Source organism: Dreissena polymorpha, chromosome 12 (assembly GCF_020536995.1).
Source record: "Dreissena polymorpha isolate Duluth1 chromosome 12, UMN_Dpol_1.0, whole genome shotgun sequence".
In the NCBI taxonomy this organism is placed as follows: Eukaryota; Metazoa; Mollusca; class Bivalvia; order Myida; family Dreissenidae; genus Dreissena; species Dreissena polymorpha.
In genome coordinates this window covers 60890103-60915801 of record NC_068366.1, presented here as the reverse complement: position 1 = coordinate 60915801, position 25699 = coordinate 60890103, and the positions used below count along the sequence as shown (strand labels likewise).

Sequence of the window (25699 nt, the reverse complement as noted above, 5' to 3'; positions counted from 1 at the left end):
GTAAAGTGTTTTTCTAAATGGTTGTACTAATTATTATGCACTAATTATTATGAACAAGTATAGCTCGCCAGCATTAGGCAGATACAGGTGAACTCTATAATGTAGGTTAAATGTAGGCAAGCATAGTATAACACTGCTGATGAACTAAAGCACCTCTCACTTGGATTTCATACACTTCATTAAGAAAGTTACTGGTAAACAATTAAATAGATTGAAAGAAACACTTAATAAGAAAGAATACACTAACAATAGTTCCCACATTGATTTCAAATTGCTGTCATTAAACTTTTATTTAACTTGTATATGACTTGTTGACATAACTTTTCTGGAATCACAAAACAAACAGCAAAAAATGATTAGAAGTCACATAAATTTGTTTACAAATATTGGGAAAAAGAATAAAAACTATAATGCCTTAAATCTCTTTCAATATTTTTGCTTGCTTCTAATTCTTCGGACCGCTTCATGTTGTCTCTCGTCAGTTTCTGCCAAAATGATTGAAATCATTACATAATAAACATTAAAATATCAAGTTCAAAACTAAATATTTAAACACAAATAAGTAACATAACATTCCTCTAGTCCTATAGAATATGTGAATAAGGTTTTCTCTTTCTCTGAAAAAAATAGCAAGACATTGGTTTAAAAACCCAGTGATTTGGCTTGAATGTTTTTTAAAAAACTAAATATTGGCATTCAAAAAGTTAAGTACAAGGTATTTGGATACGTGCACACACTTCTATATTGTACTGTCGATATGGGAGATAAAGGGTATAGTTTAATAATTCTTGTAAATATATAAAAACATGCTTCGTAACACGTGTCTAATACGAGAATGGCAGAATTGTATCAGAAGCTTTTTACAAAGGCGATCACATCCACACTGTGACTTAGGAAACAGTCCTATAGGTAAAATGTGCTTATTTATTAAGAATAAAATATTGGTTTTAGCATAAAAAATCAATATCAATGCATGCCTTTAGTTTGCACCAAGGAGTGGCATGAACCATTCTTCTCCTTTGATGATTTTACAAATTTTACATAAATACATATCTTCAAGAGGAGTGAGAGCTATTGAGCATTAATGCCTCATGACTACAAGGTGAGCGGCCTCTAAAACACTGGCCGTCCCTTAGTCAAGGGATGAATAATGGTAAATAACTTCATCGAATAAAAATTATTTGTCTTCCACAGCTCAGAACACATTGTAAGTCATAACAGTCAAACAAAGTTAAAGGGGCCTTTTCATAGATTATGGCATGTATTGAAGTTTGTCATTAAATGCTTAGTATTGATAAATGTTAACATTTTATCTAAAAAGCTCCAGTAAAAAACAATAATAAAATTAAAGAAAGAAAAAAAAGTAACTCTCAACTGGGCTCGAACCACTGACCTTAGTGTTAAAGTCTATCGCTTAGACCACTCGGCCATCTGAGCTCACACAATGAGAGATGAATTTTATACTATATACTGTAATTACTCTATGTTTTCGGACACTCTAAGTTTTCGGACACCCCCTTTTTTGGCAAAAATAATTATTTTTCGTGACTCTTTATTTTCGGACACACGAGTTTTCGTCCGTTATTTATGTCTCTAAGTTTTCAGACAGTATATTTTACAGCGCTATTTTACCAAATTTCTAGCCTTTTTCGATATCTAATGACACTTCGATCATGGGGTTTTACAACCAGATTAACATCATAAATCATTGCGGGTGCATGCCTGAGGGCAATGGACCATTACATTCGCGTTATTTGGTAAATAACCTTGTAAACCGGTATAAAACAATGGTTTCGCCCGATAGCATAAGCGTTAATTACCAGGGGTTGTGCCAATTAACAGTTCAATTATCTATCCCAATGGTACTACTCCTCAGTAAAATAACTGACAAATACTAAATGTTTCAAATTGTGATGCACCCTATTACAAGTTTTACGAACAATGAAAGGTGTTACACAACAACTATCGGAAATGAACAAACAAAGAATTCATAGTTTGCTTATTTTATTGCGTTAATTACAGGTTCATACAAGCGTGTATCGGTACATCACATGCTCATTTTTGAACTTGTTGGTCAAAGTGCAACCTTGAAGTAACTTTCTGTCAAATAAATTAAGAATTTACAATTATTTAAAATGCAGTGCAAACATGTATAATTGTAATTTATACTATATGGCATGGTATTTTACAAGCGCGTGCTATTACCGGTAGTCGTTGATACAATTGACGCTATTTTCGGACACTTCCATTTTCGACTCTAAGTTTTCGGACACCTGTATTTTGTTAATATTTTTCGTATCTAAGTTTTCGGACACGAAAAAAAATTATTATTTTTAAGTGTCCGAAAACATAGAGTAATTACGGTATAAGCAATTTTGGTAGACTAACAAAATATAACGACAACAACAAAACTCTCCAAATTATTCAATCGTTTCGCGTTGCAACGCATTATAATTTTCAGGTTTTAAAATTGTCAAAAGATGCATATAATGGATATTGTAGAGCATGGTAAATGTTTAGTATTACTGTTTCCTCACAAATATCATAACTACAACGAAAATTGCAAATCTGAAACAATTTTTGTTAATTTTGTCTATGTACCGAAACGTGAAAAGGTACCTTTAAGAAGTAGGTTTATTTTTTACTAATATTTTTCCCATTATAATCATGGAAAAGATAGGCAGCCAATGTCTGACAGAATGGCACTCAAATTAGCTTAATCAATGTTCGGAATTTAACATTTGGATCTACTGCCAGGATTTCATTTCAACATTATATTGTAGATTGAGAAAAGCCAACATCTGGGTAAGATAGTATGCCATTTTTTTTTTTACAAATACCTGATTTAAAATTCACACACACCAATGATAAAGGAAGAAATATTAAGATGTACCTGGACATCTTGTTCCAGTTTACTGATGTTCTTTGTTTTACAATTTAAGTCTTGTTTACACTCTCCCAGCTCAGTCTGCGTCAGATTTAGAGCTGATTTTGAATGCTGATGGTTTTGTCTGAAAAATTATTAGACACAAGTTTTCATTGAAGTCAACCTCCCATCATTTCGTCACTGTGAATATATATACCATCTTCCAAATATAATTACTCAATCACTATTGGACTAATGACCACACCTTCCCTGCCTCTACCAGCCATCTCGGTCATACTATGAAGTCAAGGCTTTCTGAATGGTCAAACTCATTGTCAATCAAAGCTTGTTCATTATTTGTAACTTAACTCACTGTTCTGAAGCCAATTGCACCTGGAGCATGTCAATCTGCTCTAGGAGGCCGACAATGTGTGAGGCTTTCTCTGCCAGCTCCTTCTCCAGGTCCAGGATACCAGTCTGCAAAACAGAGGACCCTGTTCTGACAAGGAAATTTGGGCTTAATATATATCATACGGTGTCCTCCCAGATAAGCCTGTACAGTCTGCACAGGCAAATATGGAACTTAACTTTCCGCGTAGACTGGATTTTCTTTTGAAAGGTACTTCCTTAAAACGAAAAATTCAATAAAAGCCAAAAGTGTTGTCCCTGCTTGGTTAGCCGAAGCTGACTGCACAGGCTAATCTGGGACAACACTTAACGCACATGCATCAAGCCCAGTTTCCCCAGAACTTGGCTCTGCCTGATTTAGACCAGTCTTCTGTTTGATTTAGACACAACAAATTGTCAAAGATAACTGGAATACCCTGAACCCATGACTTACAACATTCTAATCTGATCTTTTCTGGGATCAAATATTTTAAGTATTTCAAACAAACTTATCAATATTGTACAAAAATTAATCAAAATCTTTTTAAAGATGTACAAACTGTTAATTGTAAATAGCAAGATATAAAAACAGACGATGACAACTTTGAATACAGGCAATTGCAGCATTAAAGAAGAAACATTACCATTTCCCATCGTCATTAAATGCATTATAAACTCATTATCAAACCCTTTTCTCTGCATTCTCCTTTTGATCAGACGCTTTGTAACTTAAACCTTATAAGAAATATGTCAATTTATATTAAGAAATAAAATAAATTGCCACTAGGTATGTCAACTTGATGTTGTTTTAACCCCAAAGTTTTGTTCCATTTAGAAACTGCTGGCTAAAGCTGTGAAGCAGAAAAAGCAATTGTGAAAATCTCAATTCTTTATATTTCAAAGTGTGTATTGGGTCCTTATTATTTCTTTTCATTATTTTGTTTAATCTGGTGTTTATAACTCTTCTATTTAAATTCATTGCTTTTTTCCTGTCTCAGTAAGTTCTAAATAACAGGTTGGGATGTATTTCTGACTGTAAGTATGACAGTTGAGGAGAGGCCCTACCTGTTTTGCGAGTACATCGGACTCATAAAGCCTCATTCTCTCTCCCAGCTGACACTTCTCAGCCTGCATGCTACACAGCTGCCGTTGGATTTCACTCAGCTGATGCTAGAAAACAGTGACACTTCATGGGCACTTTGTTACTTGAATTTGTGTTCATTTGATAAAACATCATTTGCTTATAATTTAATAAATTACAACTATCTTTTTTCATTTGAATAATAACTGGTGAAAGAATGTTATGATTGGTCAAAAAAGCAAAAAACACAATTAAAAGCATGTTCTCAAATGTAAAACAAGGGCTGTTTGTAAAACATGCATGCCCCCAATATGGGCTGTCAGTTGTAGTGGCAGCCATTGTGTGAATATGTTTTTTGTCACTGTGACCTTGACCTTTGACCTAGTGACCTGAAAATTAATAGGGGTCATCTGCCAGTCATGATCAATGTACCTACTAAGTTTCATGACCCTAGTTGTACGCATTCTTGAGTTATCATCCAGAAACCATTTTACTATTTCGAGTCGATGTGGCCTTGACCTATGACCTAGTGACCTGAAAATCAATAGGGGTCATCTGCCAGTCATAATCAATGTGCCTATGAAGTTTCATGATCCTAGGCGTAAGCATTCTTGAGTTATCATCCGGAAACCATTTTACTGTTTCGAGTCACTGTGACCTTGACCTTTTACCTAGTGACCTGAAATTCAATAGGGTTCATTTGCCAGATGTGATCAATGTACCTATAAAGTTTCATGATCCTAGGCAAAAGCATTCTTAAGTTATCATCCGGAAACCATTTTACTGTTTCGAGTCACTGTGACCTTGACCTTTGACCTAGTGACCTGAAAATCAATAGGTGTCCTCTGCTAGTCATGATCAATATTCCTATGAAGTTTCATGATCCTAGGCCTAAGCATTCTTGAGTTATCATCCGGAAACCATTTTGCTATTTCGAGTCACTGTGACCTTGACCTTTGACCTAGTGACCTGAAAATCAATAGGGGTCACCTGCCAGTCATGATCAATGTACCTATGAAGTTTTATGATCCTAGGCCTAAGCATTCTTGAGTTATCATCCGGAAACCATCTGGTGGACGGACGGACCGACAGACCGACATGTGCAAAACAATATACGCCCTCTTCTTCGAAGGGGGGCATAATAAGTAGAGGAATGAACCATAAAGGTGTAACTGCTATGTTTAACAATTATTAATGTGCTTACTTTTTGACAAATAAACAGACAACCCATGGTTACATTAAAAAGAAAAGGACGGCAAGACTTCTCCAAAGTTTGGTTGAAACAAAAGCACTTACCTAAGCAAATTATTAAGGTAACACAACAAAAAAATGCAGTCAGCATTAAAGCTGGATTTTTATGATGCATTTGAATGTACATGTCCAGGTTGGAGATATGTATGGGAGTTTGATTTTCAGCATGTAAAAAGATCAATGTATGAAGTTTTGTAAGACTTAATACATATTTGGTCTGAACATTAAATAGCTAATTAAAGGGATAAAATATATAACTACAGACATAATATATTTGTAAAATTGAAAACCGTAAGTTTTCTGACACCCTCTTTTTGAGCCAAAAAAATTCTGGTATACAGTTATAGACAGTGATTCAAGAACAATCAACAAAATAATAATGTACAGTGATTATTGTTGTTTATTGTAGGTTATATTTAAGTTCATACTAAAGCAAATCAAATACTATTCATCAGGCAGGTTACATCACACAAGATACGACTCAAATGAAGTTTTTCCGTTAAAAATGTTATCATTTATAACAAAGAAAAACCACAAGCAAATGCAATATCAATAATAATGTTCACTGAGTAGTGAATCAATGGTAATGGTAAATTGACAATTAAATTTTAAATCATTGTTGCTAAAGATGACAGTAGTTCAAGAGTTACCATTAAAGAATTGTTTATTTTATGTGACATACCCAGCACATTATATTTTAGCTGAAGCTGGTATTTTGAGAAATGGAGTGGAACTTTTTTTTTAATAATTGAGGGAAAAACCACATAATGAAAATGTGTGTGAAATCCTTTGATTAAAAGAAATTGTCTTAAATATATACTTCTATTTGTAACAATGACCACCATCTAGTGCAATCAAACAGAACCATATGCTCAGGTTTGATTGAGGACCCAAAAAAACACACAATTGTATACATTTTCATAAAAATTGGAAAAGAAATGGATAAAATATGACAGGAACGCACAATTTAAACACAAATTGTTCATAACATTGTTACCCCGCCAAACCAAAAAAACACCCAACTGCCCAGTTTTCACTGATCTATAAGCCAAGATTTTGTGTTGTAAACCATATAACCATATAACAACCCTTACCATAAGAGAAGCGCCCTCTTGCTGACTGGCTGTCAGTTGGTTCTCCAGCTCAGAGATAGACCCGCTCATCTGGTGAATCACTTCACAGTTCTGCTGATGTTGGGCCAACAGCTGAGCCTTAAAAACACGTGAATTAGATGTAACAAGTCTTGTATTGTCATAGGACTGACAAGGCAAGTGTTTGTTCACTGCCACCGTATCTACTGACTTTGTTTCATATAATTTTTTCAGTTTTAAACAGTATTTCAGTCCTATAGTGATGGTCTGTCAACCTGATCCCACTTTGCCCGGCCTAGTTTTACAGGTAAACTAACATATGATCCATCTATGTAGTCCAGCACCCCACCAACTAAGTCGGCCAGCCCAGTCAACCAAAAAATTCTTGCATAATGAAAAGGTGTTGCAACTCAAAGTTTAACTGACACAGCTGTAGTGTTACAAAATTATTCAATCAACTACCTCATTAACTTTTTCTTTCTGTGCTTGCCTTTTTTAATATTCGAACACAATTATGACAAGCCCACGATTTCTCACCTGTCTAATGGGGTATGTCCAGTTTCAAAGCCAGGGGCATTGTTTGAACAATCTTTGTAACAGACCACAATCTGATGTCACATACCAAATACCAAAGCTCTGTGCTTTGTTGTTTCTAAGTGTTTTTTAATAATGCTGAATTAAATATAAAACACCACCTTCCCCCTGCCCCCTAAGAACATGATTTGAAAAACAGTAGCAGAAAACCACCATACAATATTACTTGCCAAATATAAAACCTCTTCGCCTTGTTATTTCAGATACTTTTGCAATATTTCACTTAAATGTTTTACATAGATCATGTGACGCCTGGGAATGGCCAAGTTTGACCCCAAGGTCAAGAATTAAACAAACTTTGAAGCACATCACTTTACCATGTTGGACACAAAATGTTAAACCCACGACTCTTTCAGTTTCAGAGGTTTTTAATTTATAAACTCTATTGTAGCTTTTGGGACCTACCCATGCATAAGACAACCATTTGAAAGAAGATTACCAAAGGATCATTTCTGTGATATTAAATTCTGTCTAGAGGTTCAGATTTTAAAAAAAAAATTATTTTATTTTTTTTAATGCGCACTGAAAAAAGGCAATCCCAAAAGCTCATCCTGTGCATAGATGAACTGAACAGTTTAATTCAGTTGCAGAATTATTAAATATAACTTTTGCTGAACAGTGATTTTATTTATATTAGATTGATCATTGGTTAGAAAAGATTACATGCTTATATTTATTCAGCAAGTAAATGCTTTCATTTAAGGTAATGAGGTTACATTTTGCATTTCAAGCTCCTTGAGGCGATTTTCCAACTCTGCCTTCTCAATGATCAACATATCTGAAAAAGGAAAACAATTCATACCGAGTTTCTTCCAACAAAAAGAAAAGAACACACACACACATTTAAAGCAATTCATATAATAACTATATGCATCCCAAAATTATTATTTTGATACAGACAAATGTGTTCTGCAATCAAAGCAAATGTGTTGTTTCCACAATAAATGTATCAATGCACACTATTACTTTAAAATGATTCAAGCAAGACAATCTGACAATACAAATGTGTAATCACCTTTAGAACTCTTGACCTCCTCCAGAACTGACCTGGCCTTCTCTAAATCTATCTCCAGGAACAGAACTCTGAGACAAACAATGGGGTAACAGTATTGGAGTCTTAATGTGGGAAAACTTTTCCCCCTATACTGGATTTTTGCTAAGAAGAGACTTCCAAAAAAATTCCTAAAACAAGATGTGGACCACAAAAAGACACACAGCAAATTGTAATTCTTAGTTTAAACAAATTAATTTTATTTAATACTTGGAGTTGACTAACTTCATGCCTATAATATAGTTAAATGTGTACTGGACTTTTACACAACACATACTAAAAAGTAGTGCAAAGATGCACTTAATTATTGCATATGATGTCATTCATTATGGATTTGCTAATGCCGCTTTGAATGTTACAAAAATTGTCAATTACTAAAAAACATACAAGAAGTAGGTTTTCCAAGCAATTGAATATGGAAACAGATTTAACACTAAAAAATATTGAATTTCTGTCAGTTAGGATGTATATTATAGAGAAAATCTCTATTACTAATAAAGAATATAATTATATGCTTTATAGCTTGTACTTAGCACCTTGTATAGCATGTTTTACATTTTTGTCTTAAGCATGACCTGAAACAATTAAAAGAAAGGACATTGTTTTTAAACACACTTTCAGCATTTTGTTTTAAAAGGACACTTTTAATTGAATAACATTCTAGTAAAACTGGGCTTAATGCATGTGCATAAAAAGACGTCCCAGATAAGCCTGTTCATTTGGCGGAGGCTAATCAAGGATGACTCTTTCCTTCTCAACTGGATTTTCGTTAAGAAGTGACTTCCTTTGAACGAAAAATTCTATAAAAGCAGAAAGTGTCATCTCTGATTAGCCTGAGCTGCCTTCACAGGCCAATCTGGGACCACACTTTAAGCACATGCATTTAGCACAGTTTTTCAAGAAAAGGGCTCAATTTATCATTCTGAGGTTACTTGTTATGTTTAGAGTTGAGCTGTGCCTTGTTCTGCTCCAACTCTCTGTGCAAGGCCTGCAGCTCGTCAGCATGCTGCTTGGTTTTTGTCTCCAACTCTGCCTGCAGGCTCGAGTTCCTTGAGGTCAGCTCAGTAATCTCCCCTTCACGGCATGTTAGCTTCTCTGCAACCTCTGTCTGGTTGCTCTGTGGCCATGAAATTAAAAACGAAAATGAATGTGGCTAGAGTTTATGTTTTTTTTGTTCGTTTTGATATTTTGCAATTTCCTTAAGTATTTTAGTCACAACACGACAGTCAGTTATGTGGACAGGTCAGCAATCAAACGATTGATCCTCTTATTTGTAGTAAAGCACTGTGTAACTGAGCTAGCAGGAATAAATATTGATGCACCTTTTTTTTTTATAATTGTGTTTATGTTGGAAGAAAAGTGAGCAGCAAAAACAAGAGCTGTGTTTATGAAACACAATGCCTCCTACTGCGCTGCTTTGAAGCCTAATACTTGACCTCTGACCTTGAATGATGACCTTGACCTTTCACCACTCAAAATGTGCAGCTCCATGAGATATACATGCATGCCAAATATCAAGTTGCTATCTTAAATATTGCATTGTTATTGTTATGACCAAAGTTAAAGTTTTGGGACAGACACACAGACACACACAATGACAGACAGACAGACAGGCCAAAAACAATATACCCCGCATTATTCTATCCAGGGGCATAAACATTAATTACAGAATCAGTAGTTGTTCTTATAGTATGATTGCTTGAACATTGGCTTAGAGGCTTTATAAGCCAACTACTTAGACATTTAAAATAATGTCAAATTTAAATGCGGGTTATACATTAAAGTTCATAAACATATGATAATATATCTGAAATCTAGTTATTGTTCTTAACCATAAACTCATTACAATTCCGTGTTCACAACTAAAAATACATCATTAAACTTTTCAGAAAATAAATTGTTATCTTGAGGCAATATGGGCATATGTCATACCTTTAAATCACTGATTTCTCCAAAAAGCATTTCATTTTTTTCTTTTGATGCCTGCAAGTCTTTTTCCAACTGTTGTAAGCTATTTTTAAGTGAATCTATAACATAAAGACAATACATTATATCTTTATATCACGAAGAACACAATGATTAACTAAACTTTTGGCAGAGACTTATTTTTTTTTTAGGGATATTACTAAGTTTTGAAGATTGTCTGCTAAGTATTTACATAAATAATTTAAAACACTCTGACATCAATATATTAACAACATACCCACATACCAATAGTCTTTTCTTGGCTGTGAATTTTCTCATTGTTTTTGTGGATCTGTGTCCTGATGTCTCTAATCTCAATGTTCTTCTCATCAAGCTTTTCTTGAAGATGTTTCAGCTGAGCAAAAGCATATAATTGTTCCTAACTCTGGGAAAACCAGGCTAAATGCATGTGCCTAAAGTGTCCTCCCAGATAAGCCTGTGCAGTCCGCACAGGCTAATCTGGGATGACACTTTACGTACGACACTTTAAGCACATGCATTAAGACATGTTATATATGTGTTGATTGGTGTCACAATTAACTAAATGAAAAGTTTTAGTCAATAATGAACATTAACATATTGATCAATACATAAATATTCTTTTACAGTGAAAATGCTATAATACAAAAAGTCAGAAGACACACTCATTTGTTTGTAGTGTCTCATCTTTTGAAACTAAGATTAATATGGAAATACAAATATTGTTACAATTAATTAAAAGTTGGCGTGTCATAGTATAAAAGAAGATACGTTACTGCTATGGACAATACACTGATATGCTTATTTTATTTAAAATAAAACATATTTGCACACATTTGTTTATAAATAAAGCACAAACTCATAACTTTGGTAAATCAAAAATTCATTCAAATTGTATACATCACATTGCATCATTTATAGTGTCTTATAATTGAAGCTCAAAAGGTCACCCAATACTATAGTCTGTATTCCTGCTGTGTAAAAATTGTGCTGGTGACAATACAGACATGATGGGGCACGACAATTTGTATTTAGAATTGAATCTTTTGAATTATTTCAAATTTCGCCATATTTTTGCAGTTAAACATTCAACAGATTGCCTGTCCCCTTAATTGTTGCATTCTTTCATTTCATTATATTGTGATGTGCAATATCATTTTTCAACTATATTTATATAACAATTAGCTTTTTTTTAACTGTTAGCTTTTTTGTTATTTTGTTGTTTTTTAATGGTGTGAAAGCTGTTGATTTGAGGAAAAATGAAGGTTTCAACTTACAACAACACTTAATTTGAATATAAATTTACAAAGATAACAAGCAAATTCATTGAATTGATATCCCCACCAATATGCTTCTGGTCACAAAAGTGTTATATTTGACACTCAGCTAAAAAACATTTTTTTAAGATACAAAGGGCCATAACTCCGTTATTAACAGATGGTGTACAATGCCATTAGGGGTGCATCATCCTCTTATGCATATATATATACTCACACCAAGTTTCAATCAAATCCGCACTTCCAAAATATGGCTCAGGACTCAAAAGTGCCGGACAGGTGGAAAGACTGACGGGTGGAAATACAGACGGACGGAAAGACGGACAACGCCATAACAATATCCCTCCGCCTATGGCTTGGGATAATAAGCATCAATAATCAAACCTGTTCCTCTGCTTCGACCGACTGACGCTTCAGTTCCTCCTTCAGGTCAGTTGACTCTTGGCGAGCAAGATGCACTGAAACAAGAAATAGGCCGTGCTCTGAGAAAACGGGGCATAATGCATGTGTACATGTATAAAGTATCGTCCTTGATAAGCCTTTGCAGTCAACACAGGCTTAGCAGGGTTGGCACTTTCAGCTTTTATGTAAAATTGTGTTTAAATAAAACCTCTTCTTAGCCAAAATCCAGTTTAGGGAGAAATCGTCGTCCTCGATAAGCCTGTGTTTACCCAGACTGTGGCTTAAATCAACTTGACTCCAATTTGTGAAACTTTTTAACACTAATTATGTTTTTGCACTTATCTTACCAGCATCAAAATATGTAGTTAGAATAAAGTGATATTGAATCTAACATGATGATTTCTTTTTACTTATAAGCAAGACCATTTTATAAAACCACCAGTAAACAATTTAGACTTAACAGTTTAAAATTCACTATTTCAAGGCTAACAAGGTAGGGCAGTGCTTTGAGAGTCATTCACCATAGTTACATTGTAATCGTTGTAACTGACTTAAACAGGGTTAATTTGTGAACAGTAAGGGTATCACGTTTAAACGGTCGCGTTTCGTGTTTTGCCCAAAAACGTTTACAAAAACAGTAAACGTTCAAACGACAGTCAATATCAATATAATAAATTTTGGGGTGCAAATTACGTAGCCGACTAGCTGTACGAAGTATATCGATGACAAACTCCGAAATCCGGGTACATGCGGTAAATCTGGGCACTACCGAATTCGGAAGTTATTTATTTCTGATTTTGGTTAGCTCGGACATGAACGGAAACTTACAGAAAATCTTCACTACTTTCCGAACATCTTACAAATTGGCAACGAAACAGTGCACATGCCGCGATCTTGAAATATTTTAAGTGATTGGTTAGCAATGTAAAGCACTACGGTAGCGTGTTGAAAGCAATATTTTAGCCAAATTATATATTTATTACGTTTTTGCTTATTCACTGTTTTTTCATTTTATGCAGCCAAACGGTATGCACTTTGTATTTCATGTGTAAAATACGTACATAATTTTTGAAGTGTCGTTTACGGATACAGTTTTTTCCGTCAGTTTTACATTATGTTCGACGTTTTTTAATTTCTTTTTATAGAATGATGAATACACATGTGGTGATACGGATGGTCTGGTTTATTCTATTTTTTGGTTTTGGTATGGCCTTATTGCGCGAATGGAATATGCACGGAATATAACTTCCGGAAAAAATTACTACTTTCAGTTTGGAAATATGAGATGGTACTGATGCTTATAAAACGGACATAGAGATACCGTTTAAACGGTTACATTTCGTTTATTTCATTTAGTTTAAACGTTTAGAAAAATCTGTAAACGTGATACCCTTAGAGAACAGTCAAGCAAATGAGAGAGCAACCAAAAAAGATCTGCACAAAAGTGCACATTCCTGGGTTACAAATAAAACTAAGAAAGCAGTAAGGGAAATACACAATGAGTTGACAAACTTTTTAATGTGGATGTAATGTCACTATGAGATAAAAAAAAAACTCAAAATGCCATGATTGTATAATAATGAAAGCAACATCTACTTTACATTGTTTGTTGAGCTTATTGCATTCTTCTCTAGAAGTAAACTTCAGTTGCTGGAATTTCTCAGTCAAACCCTAAAAATAAATGAATGACAAATTACATAGTAATGAAAAGATACAACTTTGTGTATCAAAGTGTTTAAGTAATACATGTAAGCTATTGTCACTTTAAGTCAGTATCAGAGAACTGCACCACACATGCACTTAAACAAATTATGTACATAGCACATTAACAGAGGTTTACAGAGTATAACATTTGTGTAGATGATCATACTTCACAGATTGACTTGTGGTCAGCTTCCATCTTTTGTATTTCTTTCTTTTCTGATTCACCTGTAAATAAAAGTTAATTTTCCAAAATTATTTACATACATGTAAAGCATAATAATATTCAGATTACTATTAAAAGGTGTACCATACAAATTATTAGTGGTGCAACTGTATATTGCAGTACATTCACAAATATACTGTATTAAGGTACCAATTAAGTGTGTTGCAATATATTATTTCAGAATGTACAGTATAAAAAACTTGTAAAAAAGCAGTGAAAAAATAAGAATTTACTTTAAACAAATTTGATACAGAATTTCAAATTAGCATGTGTAGATTTTGTGTGTGAAAAGACTCTAGAAGTTTCCAAATTTTAAATAGTTTAGAAGTATATGATTTAAAGAGATTTGTTCAATGTCCGTTGAATCTGCATACATTTGTAGTAATAATTAATATGCCATATTCTATTTAAACTAGAACCTTCTTTTCAGACACACTTAATTCTTTCAAAGTATGAACATGTGACTTCAGTAAATTACTATACCAATAAAATCTAAAATTGCTTTTTTTTGCATAAGCAACTTGAAATTTAGTCCAATTAATATTCAGTTTGCATAGATACACAAGTAACTCTTAACTGTTTTGTGCATTCAAGATGACAAACAACTTAATAAAGGTATAAACTACCAGAGTTCTAATTTCTATCAAAATGAATTCATTGTTTTTATTATATGCTTTCCGATGGTTTATCGAGAAATATCAGTGAATTAAAACCGATACATGTATTTCACTATTTCAAACAGTGTAAATTAACAGTGAAAATTATCGATAATTTTTTTTGTTTGACCTAAACTTCTTTTAGATATCTTTGGTTTCCCCAATTGTGATCCCCCAACATTACCAAGGGCAATTACTCTGGATTGACATTTCGGGCGCCCAACGGGGAATTATATTGTCCGGAATTGTAAAAATACAAAAATAATCTTTTGCTTATAAACTTAAAAGAAAATTTGTTGGATTTGGTGGAATATCGATTTTAATTCACTCGTTATTTTCTATGATCACTCTTGAATTAAAATCGATATTCCACCAAATCCAAAAAATATCCTCTATATATACTTATTGCATTCAGGTTTTGCAGTATTATTGCCATCCTAGTGTATGGACATAATAATGAACAGAAGCATGTTCAATAATTGTTTTTAGTTATTGAGACTTGGTACTAAAATTATTTTTTATGGGAAGACTGTGTCAGAGGGGGTAATCATGCGATATTCAAGATGGCGAAGTCCATGTCAATGCAGGTATGTTTTGCCGTTTTATGCCCTTTATTACTTGAATTAATTTTTTAAAAATGCTGCTCACTTTCCAGACATATCAGTGAGAAGCTACTAGGGTTTATTTCGTATTAGTATTTGCTCTTTATCACAACTTTTATCGCTGCAAAATTTCTTAGGGGGATGACCTAATTACAGCTCCACTAAGATAATTTGTGGGGAGTAAAGTCGAGAGATAAAGCGAATTTTAATACGAAATAGACGCTAATCACCTATTTACTGAGTTTGCTGGAAAGTGAGCGTCATTTAAAAATGAAACAAAAGTAATTAAGGGTATAAAACGGCAAAAAATAACTGTCTCAGAATTGATGTCGCCAAGTTGACTATCACGTGATTACCCTGTGGGACTAATTAGTGAAATCATCAATAAGCTTTATAACACATCAGTTAGATTCATTAACTCGTTTAAATATAGCTTTTCTTACATTACAGTTATTATAAACACTTATGTATTGTAGCAATTATTTTGGCATCACCTTAACAAGTGAAATAAATAAATGTATGATCAATAAATGTTAACATACAGCTAACAATTCTGTTTTCAGCTCTCGTCAGATGATCCTTAAGAACAGCACACATCTGTCTTGTGGCTGTCACCCTACAGTCAAAGAGGTGTGAAAATAACCATGACAAAATAAACAAGATAAACCAACTTATAAAGCCAGTTGATATAAAGAATGCATCTTTCTAATACAAAATAACTACAAATTATTTAAACATTTTCATATTAAGTTGGGAGAGAAAACTACATTTTGTGTCTCGAAACATTCTCACCTTGACAACCATAGCATGTTAAAAGTTGAACAAACAAGATATTCAAAGAAAGAAACTGACAAAAAAACAGGATTATGCAAATTACAAGCAATTGTAAAAGGACTGAAATGGTTTATTCTCAGCTCTTTTTCTGACTCCAAACTGTTCACTTCATATAAGGAAAATTAAACAGTTCAATACCTTTGAACAATGTCCTCCCTGTTGCTTGTTTCTTCCTGCAGAGTCATGCTGAGGCTCTCATTCTGCAGCTATTAAACAAATGCATGCGTTCAGAAAACAGATCGCTATCAAACAAGTGTGAGTGTTAAGAGCACAGAGCTGTTATCAAAAAGTGCAAGGGTTCAGAACACACAGCAGCTATCAAACAAGTGCAAGGCTACAGAACATAGAGAGCAGCTATTAAAAAAGTGTTAGGCTTGAGAACACAGAGCTGCTATCTTACAGTACAAGGCTCCAGAACACAAAGCAGCTATCAAACAAGTGAAGGCTTCAGAACTCAGAGCAGCTCTCTAACAAGCGCAAATATTGAGAACACAGAGCAGATATCAAATATTGCAAGGCTTCAGAACATAGAGCAGCTATCAAACAAGTACAAGCCTTCAGAACACAGAGCAGCTCTCTAACAAGCGCAAAGACTAAGAACAAAGAGCAGATATCAAACATTGCAAGGCTTCAGATCATAGAGCAGCTATCAAACAAGTATACGGCTTCAGAACACAGACCAGTTATTAAACAAGTATAAGGCTTCAGAACACAGGGCAGCTATCAAAAAAGGACAAGGCTGCAGAACACAGAGCTGCTATCAAAAACGTGCAAGGCTTCAGAACACAGAGCATCTATCAAACAAGGGCAAGGCTGCATAACTCAGAGAAGCTATCAAACAAGTGCAAGGCTTCAAAACACAGAGCTGCTATCAAACAGTGCAAGGCTTCAAAACCCAGAGCATAGATCAAACAGTACAAGGCTGCAGAACACAGGGCAGCTATCAAACAAGGGCAAGGCTGCAGAAAAAAGAGCTGCTATCAAACAAGTGCAAGGGTTCAAAACACAGAGCAGCTTATAAAACAATTGCAAGACTTCAGAACAAACAGCATCTATCAAACAGTGCAAGGCTGCATAACTCAGAGAAGCTATCAAACAAGTGCAAGCCTTCAAAACACAGAGCTGCTATCAAACAGTGTAAGGCTTCAAAACACACAGCATAGATCAAACAGTGCAAGGCTGCAGAACACAGATTCGCTATAAAACAAGTGCAAGGCTTCAGAACACAGAACTGCTATCAAACAAGTGCAAGGTTTCAGAACACAGAGCAGCTATCAGACAAGTTCAAGGCTTCAGAACACACAGCAGCTATCAAACAATTTAATTGCTGCAGATCACAGAGCAGCTATCAAACATGTTCAATGCTTTAGAACACACAAAACATTGTTATGACGGGTGTCACACTTTTACACTTTCAGTTCACAACACAAGTGTTCAGAAAAAGCCTTTCTTAATATTGTATAACCTTATTTAAGGTTAGAAATGTATTCATACATTCACATTCAGTTTTAAACAAGATTATTTTTAAATAAATAGTTATATGAAAAAGGAGAAACTGTGACTTCTTTCTATAAATATTTTGACTTATTAATTCATACAATTCACCTTTATCAATTATATATAGTCCATATTCATAACGGTTATTAAATGCATTTTTAATACCTGTATTTAAAGATGTCAACGACAGCAAGCTGTTTGAATTAATGACTACAAAAATGTTAAAATCATTACATAAATAATTAACTTTGTACCTGGAGCTCCAAAAGCGACTTCCGCAAGGTATCAATAGTCTGTGATGTCTCCTGAATTTTCCTGTCCTGAAAGACCACATGGGTGTTTTCAGTAAACCAATATAACACTGATGCCAGCATATTGATATGCCCTTCAACTTTCTAATTTGAGTTGTACCTGACTCAATGAAACAGTACTTACCTCCATGCTTTACCTGCATGATAACTCTATGCAATTTATAACAGCCCTGTATTTAATGTGTATGTTATTTCATTATTATCCAAGACCAATATACACACCAATCACAAAGCTGATTGTCCATCTTCCATTAGTAACTTTAAAGTGTCAATTCCTATTTTGTTGTTGTTGTAGGCAAGTATATTTAGCAATTGTTTAACAGTTTCTAATGATATACAAATGTATTACACAAAATAATTTCGTTGACGAGTTATTGATCAGAAAGGAACTGGTCTAACCACATTCAGACTGGTCTACCGACAGGTCTTCCAGCAGACAGCCAGCAAAACAATATACCCCTTCTTCTTCGAAGAGGGGCATAAAAATAGTCTGTGCATGTTGATATCTCTGAAAGTCCCTACCCACCTTTTGCTTGAGGTCATTTTCTGTTTGGTATTTCCATTGCCTGATGCGATCTGCCTCCTGGTGCAACTTGGCATGCAATGATGTGAGCCTCTCTGAATTCACTGCAAGGTCCTCGGTCTGTCTTAAACTGACTGTAAATATGGCAACATAGTAAGCACTAGTCGAGCAACTGTGCACGCAAGTTTTCAAGGTGCAATCACAAAATTATAGATTAGACTAGGGTCCTCTGTTCGCTGTGGGCTGGTCAAGAGTACCAGTTTAGCAACCACAACATTTAAAGTTCAGTATTACTTCTTAAATTTTTGAGCATATATCAATAAAAGACCTAAAGTATGCCTAATACGACTCAAATCCTCGCGAAATTGCTGAAACCTTAAATTACCACAGTAAACTCGAGCATTGATAACTTTAGTACATGTTTTGTCCCTGTTTTACGCATGTCATGTGCAAAGGTTGTTCAAAGGTGACATCCATGTAAAACTGTATGACAGGGGCGAATAAATCACTGTGTAAACAAATTACAGGATAGCAGGCCTGAAAATTATAAAACTTATATGCTCAAAGTTTATTGACATTAATTTTGTGTAACTTTTAAGATATAAAGTAAAACAGAATCATGCTGACAACATGTACAGTTGTATACATGAATGTGTATCATTAAAGTACTTTTTTTATAACATATACACGTACTTATTCAACATTGAAAGTCGGTATGTATCATTTCTAATTATTGAACTTAATTTTAGTTCTCAGATAATAAGCATTTTATTGAACATACAGGGCTTTTCATCAGGAAATTGGGAAGAGGCCCTAGCCTTTTAAATTGGGAATATCGTGCGTGATAACTGCTAATTTTGGGAAGACGGTTTTTAAAAGTTTTTGAAACAGGGTCTTATCATTGCTCAGAAGTATTAAAAGACACATTGAGGTGCATTCTTAATCATATAAAGCTCATTGCTTTCAATTTGGGAGAAGCCCAATATGTCTATTTTTTTATTTTATTTTTTACAATTTGGGAAAGTCCTCTATCAATTTTGGGAAAAAGTGACCTTATTTTCAATTGGGAAGTAGCCGAATTTCGTATATACCTATATAACAGGAGACCTTGGTTAAATAGAACTTTTTTGTAATCCATGAGAGCGACCTCAGGTTCAATGTTTTAAAATGCATGTAAAGATGATTAATTCAACTATGGTCCTCTGTTAATCAAGTGCTCACTAAAGCCTGCTCAATTTTTTTTAAGAGCAGACTATTCACAAATTAATCCTTTAATCATAATATATTTGTTTACTTGTAATCCAATTTTGATATGACAATGAAAAGTAGTGGAAAAAACTAATTTGGCAATTTTGAAGATCCAAATTTGAAGCAAACACAAAACTAATTTAAATAATAAAAAACACCAACCATTTTTACTCTGTCTTGTTTTCTGAAAAATAGAATACAAATCATAAATACAATAATTATTATATTCCGACATAACCAAATACAAGTTGTAGGTATTTGAAATACTCAGAGGAAAGGCTATAGGACTGGATCATTTTTAAAATTGTACATTAAAATATGATATTTATTATAACAAACACAATTATTAATTGTAAGTATATACATATCATTATAATATAGAGCACAATATTACATAATAAAATAATTGTATGACTTAATAACATGCACTAAGAACAATGCATTTTGATTTAATCAGACTCATTAAATCATTACTGGCCCAAAAGACTGTTAAACTGATAACTATTTATGGTCTGAATTCCATTTTACTGGCAAATCAATTTGACCTTATTTTAATGGTCATTAGGGTCAGTTATTTCCTGGATCTCATTCAGTTGTACTATCCATGTCCAAAAGGCTGATCGACATTGAAAGACTGTTTTAATCTATACTGCAGGTGTTTGTATCTGTATATTGGTATAAGGATTTCTATACACTTTTTTTATAATAAACAATTTTTTTCTTACCTCTTGGCTTTGGTGATCGTTTCTTAGTGGTTTAAAGAAAGGTTCTTTCTGTGTTTGCATTCTTTTTTTGTACAACTGCAATAATCAGTTGACAATCTCTATGAATGTTCTTACAGTAATCTGAAAGAAGGACACAAATTACTAATATGTAGCTTTGTCATTTAGAACAACTTTGAGAACATGGTTTTAAATAGCTCTAAATACCACAACTAAAAATGTCTTTTTTTATCACTTTGCACAACATACAATTATTCGAAAACAATTAACGCCATAATTATTACCAAAGTTTGACAGTTGATCAAGAGTTACCATAAAAAATGATCCAATGAATATTTGAAATATTTTAACACTTAATTATCAAACTGTTCACAAAATATTTTCTTCACACAGTAAACATAACTCTGTGGAATTTAACCTTTCTGGTTCCAGTTTTATGATCACACTGTATTTTCACACAAAAGCAATAATAGATTAAACAACTTTTTTTTTGACACAAACACCTTTATTGAACTGAACGACTACAATTTTAATTCCAGATTACCAATGACACAATTTTGTAAGATGACAGCATGAGGCTTTGAAAAACATTTGTTCACTTAAAAAATTTGTATGTATTCATTAAGAGGGCCGATACAACGGATAGACATGCTAGATGCCTGTATCAATTACACCATGTTAAAAGACTTCTCATAGGTTAACAACATTTATGCAATTAAACTCAACATCAATAAAGAACATATTGACAGACTCCTTTTAAGGATATACACGCAATACATGGTACTAGTCTTGTTAAGTTAATGTTCAAAGAATGTTAACAGTTAATATTAACGGGAATCGCTCATTTGTAATATCTTACGAACATTTTCCAACCAAAGTAGCTGATACTTGTTTCTAAGCTACGCTTAGCGCGCATGTCAGATATGAGTCTGGTCAATACGGCCTAAACCGACAACGGCCTCAATAAATGACAACCAGCCTTTTTCACGCATGGACATTGACAGCCAAGATAATAACGGTTCAAAATGACAATGATCATTATTATACATTACAATTGCTATTACAACCACATAAATTGATATATGCATCATTTAAATTTTAATAATCAAGTTTATGATTATCTTGTTTTAAAAGGGACTAGGCCATCATGGATTTGACAGTCCTGACCCGCATTCGTAAGATGCATAAAAATGGACCAATCAAATGCTCTCAGAAAATTCTGTCAGCAGAAAAAGCGTTAGTACGGAAAAACACGTGTTTAAAGACGCTATCGCTATTTTAGCACCTCAGAAAACTTTCATAGCCGTTAACAAACCTATACAAACCAAATAATTGGTTCTCTTTTTTTTACCGGACAATCGGTCCTGTATATTTGACCAACAGGCCGGACCTTACAAAATTTTACAGGACATGACCGTTGGTCCGGCCATGTTTGGCTGAGACTGAGATCATATTAATAGACTCCTTGTAAGCATAAAAGATTCACTTTTTTAGACGTTAAAGGGGCCTTTTCACGTTTTGGTAAATTGACAAAATTAAAAAAAAATTGTTTCAGAATCGCACATTTTGGTTGTAGTTATACACTGCAACTCCAATATATCGCGGTTGAAGGGGTCCAAAGATCGCGACCGTGATATATCCGGCGCGCGATATAAATTGTCAGTTTATGTATGCATGTATATGTATACATTAGCATCATTATGCAATCTCAAAACACGCTATTTACCAACCTTATTCAAGTTTGTGTTATATCCATATGTCATTAATTGGTATAACACAAAACATTATTCCATGTGAGTATTTTCAAATGCGTATAATTACATTTTTAATCCGAAAAACATTGCCGAGTTTTATTGTTCAAGAAAGCATGCACAAATTAGACCCATGTACAAAATGACGTCATTCATTTCTCATGAAAAGCATGCACAGCATGGGGTTTAATAGTAGAGCATTGTGACTAACTGGTCTATATTGTATACTGTATCTAACGCACACAGATTGTTGAGATAGGTCAGTATTGACTTGTGACATTTAATGTTATAATTGTGTACACCTTCATGTGTGCACTGGTGCGTTTCGGCAGTTCAAAGCAAATTCAATAGAGAATTGTAACACCCGAAATGACCTGTCATGTTTGACAAATGCCGAAATGGGTCTTTTGTTTATCACAGTACACAGGTGTTAATGTGATGTACAATGTAAGCAAACAATCTGGTCAAAACTGGATTATGACTGTTGGATTAAAGTTGGTGAAAAAAAGGGAAAAATACTTGCTTGAAACTGATTTTAATGCATCAAATTCTCAGATTAAAACATTTTATTTAAGGATTATGCTCGTCAGATTTTTGGGAGCCATAGCCGATTCGCGATATATTGGACAACGCGATATAACAGACCGTGATATATTGGAGTTGCAGTGTATTTATGAGCAAACAGTAATACTGAACATTTACTTTGCTCTAAAATGTCTATTTTATGCATCTTTTGACGATTTAAAAACCTGAAAATTATAAAGCGCTGCAATGCGAAACAATTGAATAATTTGGAGAGTTTTGTTGTTGTCGTTATATTTTGTGATACTGAGAGGATTGCTTATATAAATTATAAAATACATCAAACATTATGTGAGGAAGGATGGCCATGTGGTCTAATCATATTCTTTTACTCCATTTAATACTGGGGTTGACCTCAGTGGTTCAAGCCCAGTTGAGGGTTACTTTTTTATTTTCTTTAATTTTATTCAAGTTTTTTACTGGAGCTTTTTAGATCCAAAGTTTACATTTATCAATATAAAGCATTTAATGACAAACTTCAAAACATGCCAAAATCTGTGAAAAGGCCCCTTAAAAAATGTCAACATTGACATGGAATAAACTGATAAAACAATGGTTTTCTAATTTCTTGACAATTTTGTAAACTTCTATACAAATCACCGGTATATAATATGTGCACAAGTATGCTAGGATACATAGACGATGAACAATCACCTTCCCTACCGATTTAGTACATTTTTACTCCAACTGCACAGGTTTGAATAAAAAAAGAGTGTGAAACAAGACTTGTTTTCGTCGAGCGTCGTCTGCAGCAATGTCACGTGCATTGTTTGATCGATTGTGAATAACGTTCGATGAAATAGGTTACATACAACCTTTCTGGTGTTTCTTTATTTGATTGTTGTCACTTATCACCACACTGGCGTAACTTGTGAAATAATGTTAATGTTTCGGGTTTGATTGGATCAAGTTCTAAGTTCAGTGACATCATAAATGAAGTCGCTGACAAAGATAACAAATTTCAAATACTAGACCCCTGATTGCGGCCTCTCTCATCTCGAGACTGCACAATGGCCGGTCTTCTTTTTTTCACCAGTTAAGTGCTTATCATTATATTTGTTCTGTTCCTGCTTTTGCTAAATGGTTTCTTTTGTCAAAATGTATATGAAGCTTTCTGCTCACGTCATTAAACATAAGAAGAAAAAACGATGTCCAGCATCTACATCGTAACATTTTTATCCAAAATCACAACGGGCGTTGTTTTAAATTAAAGACCTAAAAAGAACGCCTTCAAGATTTATTACAAGTTTTCACAGTTGCTTATTTTTACGATCTATGCTATTTTAACTGTTATAGATATAAAATCTCTGATTAAAACAATGATTTGTCGTTATGTTACAATGTACGTACGTGTTTGATACAGATTTCGTTTCTTAGTAGCATATGGTCCGTATATGTTGTTTCTAATGTAAATGCCGTGCGATCGAACTTTCATTTTAAACCCGTTTTACAACTAAAAAATCAATACGTACCGGTAGTTGTTGATGATAGTGATTTGTCTGCTTATAACATCCGTGTTAGGGAAAGCCAGAAGACATACCTGGTAGAATTAAACGTAAGGACCATTAACCCTCAAGTTAGAAAATCAAAGATCTAGAGATAACACAGGCATTTCAAACACTGATATGAGGCAAGTTTGCAGGTCTGAACAGCCTAGACTATGACATTGACACAACAGGGCCGTCGTGGGCCGTCGGCCGGTCAGGCTATAGCCTGACCACTTTTTGACAAAAAAGGGAGAAAAGAAAGCTGAGCTAGGAGATGAATTGCTTAATCTCCTCTGGATCAGACATATTTTATCATGCCTCCTTATCTAACAAAAAAAACGCCGATGTTCAATACAAAACTGATGCCGTTGCAAAAGTGATAAAATCCCGGTAGTTCTATCCGTTTTCTAACTTCGTTGTTTCCGTTGGTACAAACGAGCCACCTTACATTCCATTTTCCCGGATGTTCATATCGGAAAATGCAGACTATTTTTTTCCAAGAAAAGACGAAAGACATCAAAGTGATTAAAATGATAACCATCGCTATGTTGCAATAATAAAAATACACGAAAAATGCTATATGCCCGTCGCTCACATATTGAAGGAAATGAATAGTCCAAGAAACCCCTACTTATAGCATAACCTAAGAAATGCAATATTGTACCGTAACTTGGACGGCAGTGCTTGTGCAGATGTTGATATCTGCCTGACGTTCAATTGAAGGTATGAGACAGATCATCTTGTATCAAAATCATTTTACCCTGTCTCTTCAAATTAAAAAAACAACGGAAAAGGGCTATATCATGGTGTCCCTCTGCACAAAATATAAAACTATTGAAGCCCTATCCTGACATACCCATCTTTTTATAAATCCTATCTGCTCATTTCGACTAAAAATTAATCTTGTATTATACTGCAAATAATGAATCCCAACATTGGCAGATATTACCAGAGAAGTTACCAACCTAAATTGGCCAACCGATATTTGGCCATCGTTGGCCCAAAGTTAACATGCCAACGCCAACATCATGCCAACGTCTGGGGTATTCATTATTTTCTTTTGCAAATCCAAGAATAATTATGCATGAAAATACTTGAAGAAAGCCGAAGAAACTATTTGAGCCAATACATTTTCATGGGATCCGAGGGGGGGGGGGGGGGGGGGGGGGGAGATGCATGCACCCGGACCCCCCCCCCCCCCCCCCCCCCCCCCCCCTCACCTTGAAGCCAACGTCGGTCTGCTATCTGGGGTATTCATTATTTTGTCTGCAAATCCAAGAATAAACATACACGAAAATACTTAAAGAAAGCGGAAGGATTTATTTGAGCTCATAAATTCATGGCCATCAAAAAATAATTAAAGAGGCTAAATGAGTTAAGATCTATTTGGCCTCAAACCTCCCAGATATCACGATTTAGCCTTTATGTGGTAGTGGCTTCGCGCCTTCGGCGCTCGCAGGCCTCCGGCTTTTAGAGCCTGACCATTTTTAAAAGTCCGACGACGGCCCTGCACAATCAACAACAACATCAATTAAATTATGAAAGCATGCTTTCATCGGCCGAAGAAGTTCTTGTGAGAGAGAATGGGGGACGACCGAGATTATGGACCTCTTCA

At 34.4% G+C, this 25699-nt stretch overlaps 1 protein-coding gene across 4 annotated transcripts; it reads right to left on the bottom strand.

Moving 5' to 3' along the window:
- Window positions 1-329: 329 nt before the first annotated feature.
- Window positions 330-24090, bottom strand: LOC127854106 (synaptonemal complex protein 1-like). Of its 4 annotated transcripts, none has more exons than XM_052389107.1 (20): window positions 24070-24090; window positions 20268-20387; window positions 19705-19726; window positions 18298-18428; window positions 17715-17780; window positions 16102-16169; window positions 15672-15745; window positions 13815-13873; window positions 13546-13615; window positions 11927-12000; window positions 10533-10641; window positions 10254-10348; window positions 9254-9438; window positions 8286-8353; window positions 7987-8048; window positions 6680-6796; window positions 4319-4423; window positions 3240-3343; window positions 2894-3011; window positions 330-485 (listed from the first exon to the last, which is right to left on the bottom strand). In XM_052389107.1, exons 2-20 carry the CDS (start codon window positions 20325-20327, stop codon window positions 378-380), a joined length of 1695 nt encoding a protein of 564 aa, XP_052245067.1. In that variant the 5' UTR covers window positions 20328-20387; window positions 24070-24090; the 3' UTR covers window positions 330-377. The 4 variants fall into 4 exon arrangements, with proteins under 4 accessions (XP_052245067.1, XP_052245064.1, XP_052245065.1 ...); XM_052389104.1 differs by lacking the exon at window positions 24070-24090 and adding an exon at window positions 23261-23369; XM_052389105.1 differs by lacking the exon at window positions 24070-24090 and adding an exon at window positions 23252-23361.
- Window positions 24091-25699: the final 1609 nt, after the last annotated feature.